We start from the raw sequence: 17054 nt of genomic DNA, 5'->3' as shown, positions 1-17054 counted from the left end.
ACACCACCACACGCACCACCAATGGAGGGGAGACACACGAAATAGGGGAGGAGAAAGGGAGGGCCGAAAGTGAGAGAGAGAATTAGGATTTGGGATCTCTTGGTTGCTTGTCTGACAATTCACAATGTGTAAATTGTTATGTCCTGCAACCCTAGGCATGGTTTATATTTATAAATCATATCTAGAAATAAAACCATGTCCAAATCCTAATTGAACTCTACTTACAATCCAAGCCCAAACATAAGGTGTGTCATATACTCATGAGGCCCAATAATGGGCCTCTAACTTGTTTAACCCAATACTCTAGTGTGTGACCTTGTAGGATCCATCCTATAAGGCTTTGGACCATTTGACAAGCCCAAAGTCCAATTTTCATATCTAGCAATAGACATTGGCAACCTTATAGTATGAACTTATTATCTCCATAACTGTGATCCTTTGATATATCTAGTAATTGCACTTATCGAAGACATAACTCCTTCAGCTATATGTTTATTTACTCGTTTCTTTAAGCAATCAAACTTGTTTGATTTCTTTAGAAAGCTTCCTTAATGTGGTATTTGACTTGTTGACAAAGAACAATATTTGCCTCAACACCCACCGTTGAAACGGCAAAATCAACCATCGAATCGATCATTTTGGGCTTTTATGGTCGATTTAAGCCATTTTGAAGGTGAAGGGTAAGCGAGGAGTGGTTTTAAGGGTGGGTTAAATGCGTTTATGCCGCTGGTTTTTCGAGGGTGGAAAAGGCTGGGGTTTTTCAGGATTGGGCTAAGGTGGTGTGTCGTGCTGTTGGTTGGCTCGGGTACGGTGGGTTTCATGAGGGTGCTAGCAGTAGGTCATTGGGGTGGGATGAGGAGGAGGGCTGCCGATGGGAGGGTCAGGGTTGCCGGTGGTGGGGTGAGGCTGGGTTAGGGTTTAGGTTTATTTTTTTTTATTTTTTTTTAACCAATAGGTTTTTAAAACATGCACATGGTGAGCCCTATTAACAAATTCCATCCAAAAGTCCATCAAGTGGTGGTGAAATCCAATTTCTTGGTTTGTTTGTTTTTTTTTTTTTAAATTTTTTTTTATTGTTTTATAATTAATTTTTTGACAATTTTGTGATGTTATAAGTCAAAAAATATTTATTATTTTGCACATATTAACATAATATCGTTGGATAAGGAATATTATAAATTAGTTTTTTTCGATCCCCACCGTAAAATACACTAATTCTGAATAATAAACTTGTAAATAATAAAAATCAATTAATATGAAGTTAGTTTTAATGAAATGACTTATGTAACATCTCTTTAATTTTTTTTTAAAAAATTAAATTTATTTAATGTCTACCCTAAAAACTCTCTTATTAGATATATAATTCAAAATATTTTTATAAATTATTGTAAGTTTTTATTTATTTAATTTTTAAACATGTTATTTTTATGGAACTTTTGTCAACAACTACTATTTAAATGACCACTTTTGAGAGCAACTACCATTTTTTTTTTGAAAAAACTACTACAAAAATTCAAAGAATTTGAGTAAAACTACCACTACATATCTATCTATCTATAAATAGTACTAAAGTAGCAACCGCTGATATCATATTGTCCACGTGGCAACTTTATAAGAAAAAACTCTCACGCCTAAATAAAATCTGATGTCATTATAAAATCTACACATAAGCAAACTTGTGATCCAGCTTGATAATCTAGCATGTGTGCAAGCTATGAATTCAGATGCTCTAAGCAGTGGTGAGTGTGCTCACTTCATTAATTATTGTCGTTCGATAATAAATGAAACCGATTGGGAGGTCAAGGTGGTTCATGTTTTTCGCGAGGGGAACCGAGCCGCGAATTGACTAGCTAATCGGGGAGTGGTTCAATCAACTAGTCTCATCATCCTAGGTAGTGTTCCCATTGAACTTATTAGTAGGATTTTGGTGGACGATGTAAGGGGCATGGCTTTCCCACGTCTCATAATTCCTGCCTAGGCTAGTTTGGTTGTTTTAGTTTGTTTGTGTTTGTTCTTTTCTATTAAAAAAAAAAAAATTCTTTGGTTTCAAATTTCAAATTCGATTTCTTCTCCTCTCAATTTATCTATACTGTTTAATTTTATTTAATTTTCTTCTATCGCCAACTATTTGTATTTAATTCATCTTTCCATTGTGCTTCATCGAATAAAAAAATTCAAAATACTTTGTATGCATAAATTCTTTCTATTTTCCTTTTTTTTTTTTTCCGTTCAAAAAAATGTCAAGTTTTAAATCATTTATTATTTGCTTAAAATCGTTTATAGTACAAGTCTAATGTATATGCTTAAATAATCATATTTGGTTTGCTCTTATTCAAAATTAATTATATAAAATTATTATTTATAATGAATGGTTATGTCTCTATAATTTTTCTCATATGAGGTAATTAATGAGTATAAGAATACATAATATATATACTCTATATTTCAAAAAAAAATTTAATATCGTGCATCGCACGGGGCTAATCTAGTTAACTATTATTAAACAAAACGTTGTTGACATCATCAATGTCCATATGTCACTCTCATATTAAATTTTTCTCGCCTGAAAGCAAGGATGATGTCATCTCTTTTTTTCATAGAGCTACCATATATAACAATTTTAAAATTTGAATATTAGAAGCTTCTACATTACAACTTTAGCTCCAAAAAGAAAATGAGATAATTGTAAATAGAACACTAATAAATGGACTCGTATATTGAAATATGTATTTGATAATGTTGAACATGTATTATATCATAAATTTGATGAAAATCGAAAAATTATAAATTACAAAATATTCTTGTACGAGGTGCATAATTCTTATTTATATTTATCGTTTTTTTAAATGTACAAATTATAAAAATAGATTTTATATAAACCATACATCGCATGAGTACTAACCTAGTAATAAACTAAAAACTATAGGGTCCGTTTGGCATCGTTGTGGTTTTCTGTTTTTTGGTATTTTGTTTTTTAAAAGTATATTACATATGTTACATAATGGATCAAAAAATATTTAGACTTATTAAAATCATGATAATTTTGAAAACTGACAACAAAAAAGGGGAAATACCTTTTTCTTATTTTCTGTTTTTGGTTTTTAGTTTTCGAAAAAACAGGAAACTGAAAACCAAAAATGATGTCAAACAAGCCCTTTATTATTCAATTAATCATTGCACAAAAGATAATGAAAATGCACCTCCATAGAGGATTATATTACCAGTTCAAAAACTTAAGGTCAACTTAATAATCATCGGAGGAGTAATTGATGGAGCACCGTTCATATAAATTATTAAATAATTAAAATGTTTAGTTGTACATACATTATCATACATTCATAATTCACAAACTTACAGAAGTCTTGTAATCTAAAAAATTCATTCAATTGCAATGCCTGTTAAGAATACAACTGTGGAATTAGCAATTTTTAATTATCTAATTCAACAATATAAAATATAATGCATCAATTTAAAATTAATGTAATACATCAAAATCAACTAACGTGTGTGACAGCATAGTTCATGAGTATAGTGATACTCGTTGCATATTGTTTGACATATCGGAGGTTAGATGATATTGCTTTCTACCTACCAATTGCTACCTAGTGTACTAGATTTTAAATCTATTACTTATTATTCAATGTTCATTTTGGAGGTTCACACTACCGATTTCTAATTTAATATCTTGGAAATTTTCTCTGAAAGGTATTTATATGTTCATTTTTTTTTTTTTTGTTTAAAGTGGTAAAAAAGCTTCTTATTAGTTACTTTTGTTGTGAGGATGAACTTTGGCGTAAGAATATGACTGTTGACTTCACTTTTTTGACGTTAACATCACGTGATGTATAAAAAAAACCCTTTACTTATATTTTTCCCACGTTTTCACTTTCACTTAAAGATGGGCACGGGCCGTCATGGCCGGCACGGCACGGCGGCCCACATGTGGGCCGTGGGCCATGCCGTGAACAAAAAATTAAAATTCGGCACAAGCACGGCGGGCGGCGGCACGGGCCATGGCACGGCCCAAGCCCAATTATAGCTTATTTAATTAAGTTTATTTATATAAACTTATTTAATTAAGTAAACTTAATTAATTAATAAATAAATAAGTTTATTTATATAAACTTATTTAATTAAGTTTATTTATATAAACTTATTTAATTAAGTTTATTTATATTAACTTATTTAATTAAGTTTATATAAACTTAAACATAAATTATTTATATAAACTTAATTAAATTAAATTTGTTCGAAAAAAAATTTATTAACATTAACATAAACATAAATTAATAACATTATTTATATAAACTTAAGTTGTTCAAATTAATATATATATATATATATATATATATATATATATATTGATTTTTTTATATACATATGTATTTAAAAAAAATTAAAAATTTACGGGTTGGCCCGCAGCCCGGCACAGCACGGCGCGCCAGGCACGTGTGCCGTGCCATGGGATGGGGTGTGCCAAAATTTGGCACGGCACGACATGGCCCGGCACGAGCCCCACCCAGGCACGGCCCGCGACGGCACGGCACGGCACGGCACGATGCCCACCTTTATTTTTTTTTATTCCCAATTTTTCTCTCAAAATTCATTCTCTCTCCTCAAAATCATGGGAAAAAAGAAGCACAAGGCATTTTTTTAAAACATCATGTGCATGGCACGTGATGGTCAGGGCCGGAAAAATGAAGTTAGCTGGGTCATATTTCGATGTCGAGGTCCCTAGCTTCTTAGTCCTTACAATAAAAGTGACTTATAAGGACTCTTTTTACCACTTTAAACCTATAATTAAGGTTTTAATTCACAAAAAAATGAACATATAATTACCTTTTTGACAAATTTTTCTGATATCTTTTTCAGCTAAATCAATAATATATACTAAAAGACACACCAGCAATGACACATGTCAGTTTTTGGTGTATCCTTAGTATTTTTTTGTTAAAAAAAATTAATAGAATATTTAATTAAGGAAATTTTGTAAAATTTAATTAGTATATAAATAGAAATAATATTTACCTTTTTTTTAATATTCACATTCAATTAACTAATTAATATGGAAAATAGAATAGCAAAATATAATCTTTGTAAATATTTTTAAAAAATACAATCTTCCACTATAAGTTTTTATGTGGCAAATACAATATCTGTTTCAAGGATACAATTGAGATAGACAAAAATTAATGACTAAAAACGAGATATTACAATATATGATCACTGATAAGTATATACGTACATAATTTTTTTTTTGTCAATAACCGTGCATGGCACGGAATCTAACCTAGTTTGTATATCAAGACCAAAATAACACGATTCAAAATGACTAGTTTTTCAATTCTTCTTATTTACAGAGTGTAAAACATGAAAGAGCGTAAAAAAATGTAAAAAGTTCAAGTACGTAATGCTATTGCAAAAGAACAAAAAACTCATAATACAGTAATTAATTAAATAACTAAAGCTGTATATAATACTTAGACCTATCATTAATAATTACTTGTACAAAGCTCTAGGTTCACTGTCTAGGATAGTGTTTGGATCAAGTCATGAATATAATACTTGGACCTATCATTAATGGGTCGTCTTTTCTGGCACTAATGTCAGTTGTAAATCTTATCTTACACAATATACAACAATGGAGTTATTTTCCCAAATTTTTACCACAATTATACAAAACCCATCGTGACAATTCTACACACAAATATCCTGAAAACTTTGTAATAAAAAATAAACAAAATTTTGCAATAACAAGAAAAAAAATACGTACTCATGAAATTGATCGATCTACATTTTAGATTTAGGCCCCATTCTCTTCACCTTAAATTTGCTGAACTGAAATTATTTTTACTGAACCGAAATTATTTTTGCTGAACTTCAATTATTTTCACTAAACTTAAATTATTTTTACTGAACTGATTTACTGATTTTCTATTATAATTCTTCTTTAAGAAAACTGAATTTTACTGAACTGAACTTATTTTCACTGAACTGAAATTATTTTTACTGAACTGAAATTAATTTTACTAAATTGGACTTATTTTTACTGAACTAAAATTATTTTTACTTAATATTATTTTTTCAAGGTGAAGAGAACAAGGCCTTATACCGACGCAAGGAATAAAAATTTAATAATATCGCACAATCAAACAAAATCTACTTGTACAAAATAACTACTTTCGCTCCATTTTAATATTGTTGGCCTAATCTCATTTGCCTTTTCCACAAATTTTTATTTAATGTAATATTATAATTAAAATATAACAAGTAAATTGTTTTTTTAAGACATTTACACCTATAGAAACTAAAAATCAATACAAATTTAGATGACTATATTTTAAAATATAGAAAAATTGTTAAAATACTAAATTTCACTTATTTGCTTTGAAAAATTGGAATTTGTCAAGATTTCACATAGGTCAAACAAAAGAAAATGAAGGCAATGCAATCTTCTTGAATAAAAATTGAAATCTTGGTAAGAGATTGTATGTAAATTAATTATTTGTAAAAATTAACTTGAGGTCTAAGCCTCTAAGGTACGAATTGATGAATTAGTATGTAATTAACTTGTTCAAAATGCCGATTAAGGTTCAATTATATTATAGTCACAAGCCGCCTGCTGCCTTCAATAATTTGGCCTAAATATTCGCACTAAACCATGGAGACAACACTAATCTAACCTTTTGCAATTTATGGACGACAACTCTTACAATAATACTATAATAACTTAGAATAAAATAAAAACAATAATTCCCAAAAGTTTTTATCAATTTTGTCTGACTTTATATATACATAATATCTATCAAATATATTATTGTATTAATTCAACTCTTGTCATTATTTAATGTAGTACTTGTTAGCAGCTCATGAAAGTTGTACCCTTACCCCCCGATACAAGTTATCTTCTTGTGTAAGGACGGTTAAAAGAGTAAAACTTAAGCCCCTATAAGGGCCTGTTCTGATTGACTGAAATGAACTGAACTGAATATTTTATGAGAGTATGATATTAATTAGGAACTGAACTGAACTGAAAATAATCTGAAGAGAACATGCCCTACGTATAAACAGATTTTCTCTCTTGTTGAAAAAAATATATTACATACAAAGTATATATTAGTGTGTTGTATGTAAGTTGAACCATGATTAATCAAAGAGTTGTCATTATTTGTTGTCATTATATCATCTTTGATCAACCCATATGAGCTAACGTGCAATTTCTTGTATTTGATAATTGCATGTAAATGCATGTTTGCAATAATTTATTTATTTAATTAATTTTTTTTTAAATACATCAAAGTCGTTTTCATGTGAGAAGATGCCAAAAATTGAAGTATAAATTGCAAACATTCTTCCTGCAACATTCAAAACAACATTCCTAGAAGTACATCTTCTAAATCAATTTTATCCTAAGAGTAGTAACTTAGATTATACAACATGGCAGACCACAAATTGTCCTCAATCTTTCTTGTTTTTGCCACGATATTTGCCATTGCAAATGCTCAAGGCTTGAAGCTTGATTATTACAAGACTTCGTGCCCCGACGCCGAGGAAATTGTTGAAAGGATCACTAAGCAATACGTTAGTCATGTTCCTAACTTTGCTGCTGGTTTGATTAGAATGAACTTTCACGACTGCGCTGTTAGGGTATGCCTCTTTTTTACAGTATTCCTTAACTCGTCTTAAAACGTAAATATCTATTACAGAGTATTTTTCTCTATTTATTCATTTGATCGAATTTTGACTATAAAAATAAATGTACAAATTACGCGATCTAATATTAGTTCTTTCAATCTAGTAAAATCATTAATAGTACATGATTGCATATTTTTTTTCTTATAACCACCCTTCAAAAAAAAAAAACCACCAATAATTAACTTATCATGTTTGCGTTGACTTTTAGATGATCATATTGCCAAGTACATAATTAGTCAAATTAACGTGCATAATAGTAATTGATGGTATTGATCCTTTGTTCGTAGGGTTGTGATGGTTCTGTACTAATCAATCCAACGCCTTCCAACAACCAAACAGAGAAGACTGCCATTCCAAACACAACCCTCCGAGGTTTTGAGATCATTGATGCAATCAAGTCCGCTCTAGAAAAGAAGTGTCCCGGTGTTGTTTCTTGTGCTGATATATTAGCTTTGGCTTCTCGAGATGCAATTAGAACGGTATATGATCCATAAACCTACCATTAAAAAAAATTGTAAAGTAAATCTCACATGATGTGAGTCGAGACTATATATACAATATATACTTTGTTCAATTACTAAAATAATTGTATTTATGTTTAATTTGTATAGATAAACGGACCATGGTGGGAGGTTCCAACGGGTCGAAGGGATGGAAAAGTATCATTGGAATCAGAAGCCAATGCACTTATTCCATCACCATTTTCAGACGTTACTACCCTTAAACAAAACTTTGCAGCTTTAGGTCTTTCTGCTAAGGATTTGGTGGTTTTATCAGGTAATATTAGCATACATTGTACCAAAATAAAATTATAATTTGATAAGCATATGTGATCATTATTTCTATGTCAATGAAATTAATACCATCTAAAAAGTCAATGCATTTTGTGACTCTCTATACATAGGCTGACACGTTACAAGCACCTTTGAGCATTTAGGTTCTTTAAAAACACAATTCTATACAATGTATCTAAAGTTTTCCCTTCCATTTGTGATAGGTGCTCACACCATTGGAGTTGGTCACTGCTTCATCATCCGTAGTCGTTTGTACAATTTCACCGGAAATGGTGACACCGATCCAACACTATCCCCCCATTACGCCGAGTGGTTGAAAACTAGGTGTCCTCCTATTGCAAGTGATTCAACATCTTTTGTGTTTATGGATCGAATTACCCCTAAGGTCTTCGACGAAGAATACTACACCATGGTAACTCAAAATAGGGGGCTCTTTGTGTCGGATGCCACTCTTATGACTGATCAAGTAACTAAAACTTACATCGAGACCCAAGTTAAGACCAAGGGATCAACATTTGCTGATGATTTCGCAGTGTCTATGACCAAAATGATCAATATTGGTGTACTTACTGGAAGCCAAGGTGAAATTAGGAAGACTTGTGGTGCGGTTAATCAATAGGTTGACAAATTCGACCTATTTGTTAAGGCTATTTCATTATAATTCATTACATTAAGTTTTATTTTTTATTTTTATTCTTATTGTATCATGTCTAGGACCAGAGAAATTGGCTTCAAAAATTTTTTGAATTTGAACTTGTAGCTTGATGTTCAAATGAATAAATTTCCAAAGTGAACGACTTTAAATAAAATTTTGAGTGTTTTGAGTATATCAAAATTCAATTACTTATTCTAGAATTAGTTTTTGGAGGCACAAAGACCATTTTTTTAGGAGAACATGTTTGGTAGAGGAAAACACGTGGGTGTAAATTTTCTTTACTTAACTAATGTGTTATATATATATATATATATATACATACATATATATATATATATATATATATATAGAGGAAGGCTCATGTAAGAACCCTCCTTTATATCAGAACCCAATCTTATATAAGAACCAATCCCAGTCCTTTATTAGTTTTGATCTAGCCATCTAAAATGATCCTTTAGTAATGACAATTCTGTAATTTTGAGAATTTCGTATTTAGAACATAGAAAAAAAATTTAGAACATAAGGTGAAATAATTTAGAACATAAGCTGAAAATTTTAGAACATAAGAAAAATAATTTAGAAGATAGCAAAAATTTAGAACATAAGCATCCAAAAAAGTTAGAACATAAGAAAAATCATATAGAACATAAGTTGAAAAAAATAATCAAAGCATAGGTAAAAATTAATAACATAATCTGAAAAAATAATTTAGAACATAGAAAAAAATTTAGAACATAAGCTGAAAAAATAATTTAGAACATAGGAACAAATTTAGAAAATAATCTAAAAAACAATTTAGAACATTAAAAATAATTTGGAACATAAGTAGAAAAAATTTAGAATATAGGAAAAACTTTAGAACATAAACTGAAAAAAATATTTATAACATAAAAAAAAAAAATTTAGAACATAAGCTGAAAAATATAATTTAGAACATAGGAACAAATTTAGAACAAAATCTAAAAATTAATTTTGAACATTGGAAAAAATTTGGAACACAAGTAGAAAAAAAATTTAAAACATAGGAAAAAGTTTAGAACATAAGAAAGGATTCTTACATAAGAAAGGGTTCTTATATAAAGAGGGGTTCTTACCGGATCCTTCCCCTATTTATAGGAAGGCTCTCGTGAGAATTTTTCATATGTGAGAACTCTCTTTATGTTCTAAATTTTTACTCGTATGTTCTAAACTTTAAATCTGATGTTCTAAATTTTTTCATTGGTGTTCAAAATTAATTCAAATGTTCTAATTTAGTACTCACATGTTCTAAACCATAAATTAGTTAAGTTTGATGTCATAAATTTTAAATAACATATTCTAAAATTTTAACTTATATGTTCTAAATTTTAAAACGTGTGTTCTATGATTTTTAATTATATGTTCCAAATTTTAAAGCGTATGTTCTATTATATTTTAAATTATTTAATCACACTTTCTATATCCTATCAATTAGTTCTAAATTTTTATTCACATGTTCATAATCTTAAATCAGATGTTCTAAATTTTACTCATATGTTTAAAATTTCATAAAACAAATTTTATAAATTTTTAATCACTTGTTCTAACTCTTAAATCAAATGTTCTAAACATATTACTCACACAAATGTTCTAAATTATTATTACTCATATGTTCAAAATTTTAACTTGAGTCACATGTTCTAAATTTTAACTCGCATGTTCTAAATTTTAACTCACATGTTCTAAATTTTTTCTCACATGTTCTAAATTTTAAATCAGTTCTCATATAAGTATGAATTCTCACATATGGACCTATTCTCACCGGATCTATATATATATATATATATATATATATATATATATATATATATATATATATAGTAGGATTTAATTTTCTTAGTGCGCCACGTAGGATTATAAATTTAAGTTTTAACCAATTAAATAAGAGCTTATTAATTTCTTTACAATAAATAATTCAAATACCACGTAAGCAAAATTGACGAATGAGATTTTAAAGTTTAAATTAATTAAATACAAAATATTATTTTTTGAGATTAGGAATTTTCTAATATTTTTTATAACTAACATAATAACAATTTTAATCACATAAATATAAAAAATATTTTTTTAAAAAAAAATACTAACAAACCGTGCATTGCACGGGCTTCATCTAATAATACTTATTTGTCGCCAATGTGTGACACTTGGCGAAAACTAAAATGCCAAGTGTCGTTGTCTCGTGGTCTGGCTGTGAGACCGACTTTATTTATTAGTGATATGATATGATCGATATGATATGATATTACACGATCTAAGGTGTTAATTATATTGAAGTGAGTGTTTTTTTTTGGTAAATTTACACAAAAATAATTTACTATAAAAGGAAAGATATTTTTTTGTTGTACTTATCTTGTAACATCCTATTTTGTCAGAAGTTGAACAAAATAAGAAACAGGGCAAGTAGTTTATTTTGAAGCTTGAACCAAACATTAATCAGATGCAATCTATTCTAATTATAAAACTAACACTTCTAAATAGGTAGAAGAAATTAGGATCATTCTTTTCCTTTCTCTATGTATCCTTTTTGTTACATTCTTATTACTTTTTTTTTTTTTTTAAAGGAAACATTCTAATTACTTTGCGTAAACAATAAGCACTCTTTTATTTTAAAACCGAGAGAGTAATTACATTATTACATGTAAAAATTAACATGTGGTCGTACATGTAACAATTTTACAAGCTTGTCTAAGGTTGGCGATTAAAGATCAATTATTATATATGGTCCGAAGCCACCAGCCGCCCTTAATAATTTGGGATAGTTGTTCGCTCCTAACCAAAATGCATGAGAGCACTAATTTAACTTCATACTATTAATTACAAACAATATTTATAAAATAATCTATCATTAGAAAAAATTATAATTTTAAAAGTTTTTTGCCTTTAATTTGTTTGATTATATACATTATACATGTATGATAATATTAATCGAATAAATAATCATACGGAGTAGCAATTAAGTTTCAGTCATTTTACGGATTATTTTTAGGGTTAGTTGTTGCATTTAATAAGTTAAACAATCCATCATCAATCATCATCATTGTACGTTGTAATTATAACATCTTCTGCCCATATGATCTAATAAAGTGCATTAATTTAATGCATTTGATATTTTGCATGTAAATGCATGTTTGCTAATTTGATTTTGATACTGTACAATATTAGTTTATTTCATGTGAAAAGATGCCATAAATTTTGGTAGTATATAATGCAAACATTCTACGTACAAATTTATATCATTCAACTATACAAGCTAAATATTTCTAAAAGTATCTTCTAGCTTGTATTCTTGAGAAGAAATTAAAGCTTAATTAAGCTAAGCTTGTACAGTATGACAGTTCTCAGGTTGCTCGCGCTCTTTCTCATTTTCGCCATGGCTAATGCACAGGGATTGAAGCTCGGGTTTTACGAGTCTTCGTGCCCTGAAGCCGAGGAAATTGTTCATAAAATTACTAAACAATATGTTGGTCATGTTCACAACTTTGCTGCTGGTTTGATTAGAATGAACTTCCACGACTGTGCTGTTAGGGTATGCCTTTTTTTACTCAAATTATTTATTTTTGTTGCATATTTGTCAACCAAATTCTTAAAATCTTAAGTAAGAATTAATCCTTTTCAAATAATCTACTACTATTAATAATTAGTTATAAGTATTAGATTGATGTAATAAGCTAACTTAATTGGTTATAATTGACGACATTCCATACATCATTTATCATTTATAACTCTCTATTTACACTGAAAAATAAATAAAAGAAAAAAAAACTTCGTTAGCTAGCTTGAACGTATCTAACACATGTTATTTAATTGATTAAAATTACACTTCGTATATGTATACATACATCAATACATGCTAGTTAATTCCTCATCATACAAGCTATTTTTTTGTTTCATGTTTTATTGACTTATGAATTATATATGATCATATAGTACGTCAAGTGACTCAATCAAGTACGTCAATACCTTAGTCAAACTCGACATGATCTATAATATTCTTTAATAGAGTAGTTGGTAATGTTACATTGTTACACAATAGTAATTGATGGCTTTGATCCCTTATTTGCAGGGTTGTGATGGTTCTGTACTCGTAAATCCGTCTGCTTCCAACAACCAAACAGAGAAGACAGCCATTCCCAACGAAACGCTACGAGGGTTTGAAGTTATAGATGCAATCAAATCCGCCCTAGAAAAGAGATGTCCCGGTGTTGTTTCTTGTGTTGATATTTTAGCTTTAGCTTCTCGAGATGCAAGTACAACGGTATGCTATAGTTACAATCAAACTTTAAATCCACCAATTGATAAGAAAGATTATTTGTAGATACGGAGTAATTATATACTTTCTAATAGCAATCAACAAATTACTATATTTTTATTGGTACAGATAAGTGGACCATGGTGGGAGGTTCCAACTGGTCGAAGGGATGGGAAAGTATCATTGGCTTCCGAAGCAAATGCACTTATACCATCACCATTTTCTAATGTTACTACCCTTATACAAAACTTTGCAGCATTGGGTCTTACTGCTAAAGATTTGGTTGTGTTATCAGGTAATCAACTACAAAAGTAAAAGTGTCCATTTGAAGAATTTTAACTAACAAGTGGATTTCAATTTATATTTTACGTAACTTTATATTAAAAATTTATCCCTTGATTATTTTTGTGTAGGTGCTCACACTATTGGAGTTGGTCATTGTTTCATCATCCGTAGTCGTTTGTACAATTTCACTGGCAATGGAGACACCGATCCTTCAATATCCCCAAAGTATGCCGAATGGTTGAAAACTAGATGCCCGCCTACACCAAGCGACATGAAATCTTTTGTGTTTATGGATCGAATTAGCGCTAAGGTCTTCGACGAGAAATACTTCACCATGGTAACTGAAAAGAGGGGACTCTTCACATCAGATGCCACTCTAATGGATGATCAAGAAACTCGAACTTATATAGAGACCCAAGTTAAGACAGCGGGATCAACTTTTGCTAAAGATTTCGCCGAATCTATGACCAAAATGATCAATATTGGTGTACTCACCGGAACCCAAGGTGAAATCAGGAAAATCTGTGGTTCAGTTAATCAGTAAATTTCTTACTTGGATTGGTAGGAATGTTTTATTGTTTTTGCATTGCACAACGACAACAACAAAGATTTAAATTATTTTTTAATAAATTGTACGAAGTATAACAATATGTTTCATGAAGCTGTTACTTTTATAACTTTTCTTGTAACATGTTTAAACAAGAGAAATTAGCTTCACAAGGTTATACTACACAAATATATAATCATACTCCATAATAATTTCTGGTCTAATAATTTCGTTTGTACTCCATAATATTTTTGTTTTTATTTGAAAATCATCAAAGAAATGTACAAGTGGACATGATTTATGTGGGGTGTCTTTTATTTGGAGGTGAATTACATGGGGACATAATTAATAAAGTTACTTTAATGGATGAATTGGGCAATATGAATGTCATTTCTATCACATAGCCGTGTTTTTTTTTTTTTTTTTTTTTTTTTTTTTTTTTTTTTTTTTGAGGCAAAATTCTCTCTTCTCTTACCGTCTTTCGTTTAAAAAAAAATGAAAACCAAATCGGATATAAATGATTACATGTAAATACCCAAAAAAAAGAAAAATAAATTGTAAAACTATATTAAAACAATTTCATATTTAAATTCATCAATATCTTCATCTAAGATCAAAATATTTATTGATGTTAGTAATCTTTTAATACCCATTCAGCTTAAGTTTTTAATGAAAAAAAAATTGATGATACATTAAACAAGAAATCAGAAACTTATATTCATCAATATCATCATATAATATCCATTAAGTAGGCAAAATTTTTATATGTGGCTGGCTACACGGTGTAGCTAGCTAGCCACAATTTATTTATTTATTTATTTTTTTTTTTTTTTATTTTTTTTATTTTTTTTGTGTTTTTCTAGTTCTAACTTCTAACTCCTCGTTGTATACCTCTTCTACTTTTCTCTCCCATACCTTCCTTGAGGAAGATTTCTCTCTTCTACCTTCCATGAGGATGATCGGTACAACATACAAACAAATTCATTCATGCAAGAAATTTACACAAAGAGCCAGTAATTTGAAAATCCCCAAATCTATATATTTTTGGGCAGGGGTTTTTACGTGCAGTTTTCGACAAAATTCTCAAGCAATTCGGCAACAAAAGCATAAAAACAGGGTTGTTGGGTTGATTTGGTGGAGTTGGGGTTGTTCGTTGTCGTTGTAGACATGGAAACGATAATTTTTGTAAAGGTTTTTCAATACTGAAATTGTCATGTCAAACTAAAAGAGTTATGCTTTGAGATTTTTTTTTAATTGAAACTCATGGTTTGCACTTATATAATTTTTTTTTTTTCACATATCGTAGTTGATAATTTGCTATATGGTGAAATAACCATCTTTGTTATAAGAGGTTGAGGGTTCAAACTCATTATCCTTTTGTTTTTATATGGATTAATATTAGATTATAAATATGATAAACATGGATTTGTACACCTTAATATGATTACAGATATTCATCTCAGTCCCACATGGAAAGATTAAGGAAGTGAGAAGCTCCTTATAAGTGATTGCACACTCCAACAGACATCAGTAGCAGGACGTAGTAAACCGTATGTGAGATCATCTGTGTATCTACCACCTGTTGGAAGGCTTAATGTAGCACACTCGAAACCTTTGAAAATAAGGAAGCAATCTGACAAAGGAGAGGAGAAATATATATTACAAGGAAGAATGAGGAGGGATGATTGTCAAACGATATCCATGACATTCAGTAATCTCCGTGTTTCGAAGACTGAAGTATGGTTCGTACTCGAAAAGGATAGAGTACCGTTAATCATGCCATTATTAAAAAGTAAACTTTCCCTGATACCTATGATAAAGTCAGAATGTGTTAAAGAGAGAGAGAAAGTTGAGAGAGAGTGAGAGAGAGAGTAATTAATACCCTCAATAATGAGGCCTTACCTACTATTTATAATAAACATCATGACATGTGGCCATTAAACATACAGGGCTTCTTTCGCCAAGTGTCAAGCAGATACATATCATCCTGTTCAATAGTTATACCGGGTTTGATCAGGAGTTCTTTAAGATATCGGCCTATTTCGCATATCATCCCATACACTAATGAAGTCGAATTGGTGGAAGAAATGATAGACAAATTTAAGCCTGTAATTGACACTACAGGTGATGTAGAAAACAGTGATCTAATGGTGATGCTCGAAGACAGACACCTGAGACATCGAATGAGCAGAATCAGGCAATTACTTCCTTGAACAGAAGCCAACCCAACCAAGATGTGGAGAAGGAGGAGACGAGCAGAATGTAGCTGCTTTGAAACGCTGTCAAGGCTCAATTTGGTTCTTTAGTACAAAAAAATAGGCTTTCTTTTATGTCATAGTACAATTAAGTGTTTCTATTATTCTAGGTATGCTAGCTAGTGATACTTAGTGTGTCGACGAGTATGGTTACTACTTAGCTTTAGTAGTTCCAAGGTGGATTTAATTCTTTTGTTTGTTGATTGGTTGTCGTTTGTAAGTGTTTGATTTGGATTAATGAACATTGCACAGTTTGTTTTTCTTTCTGTATAAGCATCTTCTGTACTGCGTTACAAATCTTAAAATAGCTTTGCTTTTTAACTCTTTTATGTAAACTTCCTGAGCAAAAGGCGTAAGCTAGTCATAAGCAAGACCACCTCTAATTTGTACCATTTCCACACGTCCTGTGTCCTGTAATGTGTCCAGCAGTCCTGCTGCAATTCCCATATGTTCTAGCCCTTTTCTGTTTTTTAGACAAAGTATTGGGAATTACAATTCAACCCCGATCCCTTTTAATGTGTGTTCATTCTTATGAAGAGCTTGCAGTCGAGACACT

General features: G+C 30.2%; 2 protein-coding genes across 2 annotated transcripts; both read left to right on the top strand.

The window, feature by feature from the left end:
- The first annotated feature begins 7437 nt into the window (after positions 1 to 7437).
- Positions 7438 to 9175, top strand: LOC145621243 (peroxidase 27-like). Its single transcript, XM_081675982.1, has 4 exons — positions 7438 to 7647; positions 7983 to 8174; positions 8307 to 8472; positions 8693 to 9175. The coding sequence occupies exons 1-4, from the start codon at positions 7438 to 7440 to the stop codon at positions 9106 to 9108; spliced, it is 984 nt and encodes a 327-aa protein (XP_081532108.1). The 3' UTR covers positions 9109 to 9175.
- Positions 9176 to 12490: 3315 nt separating this feature from the next.
- LOC145621212 (peroxidase 27-like) lies at positions 12491 to 14240 on the top strand. Its single transcript, XM_081675953.1, has 4 exons — positions 12491 to 12688; positions 13226 to 13417; positions 13541 to 13706; positions 13825 to 14240. The coding sequence occupies exons 1-4, from the start codon at positions 12491 to 12493 to the stop codon at positions 14238 to 14240; spliced, it is 972 nt and encodes a 323-aa protein (XP_081532079.1).
- Positions 14241 to 17054: the final 2814 nt, after the last annotated feature.

The sequence above is a fragment of the Chenopodium album genome, chromosome 27 (assembly GCF_948465745.1).
Source record: "Chenopodium album chromosome 27, dcCheAlbu1.1, whole genome shotgun sequence".
NCBI lineage: Eukaryota > Viridiplantae > Streptophyta > Magnoliopsida > Caryophyllales > Amaranthaceae > Chenopodium > Chenopodium album.
Note: the sequence above shows the minus strand (reverse complement) of the source record. Positions and strands in the feature narration are given on the sequence as shown.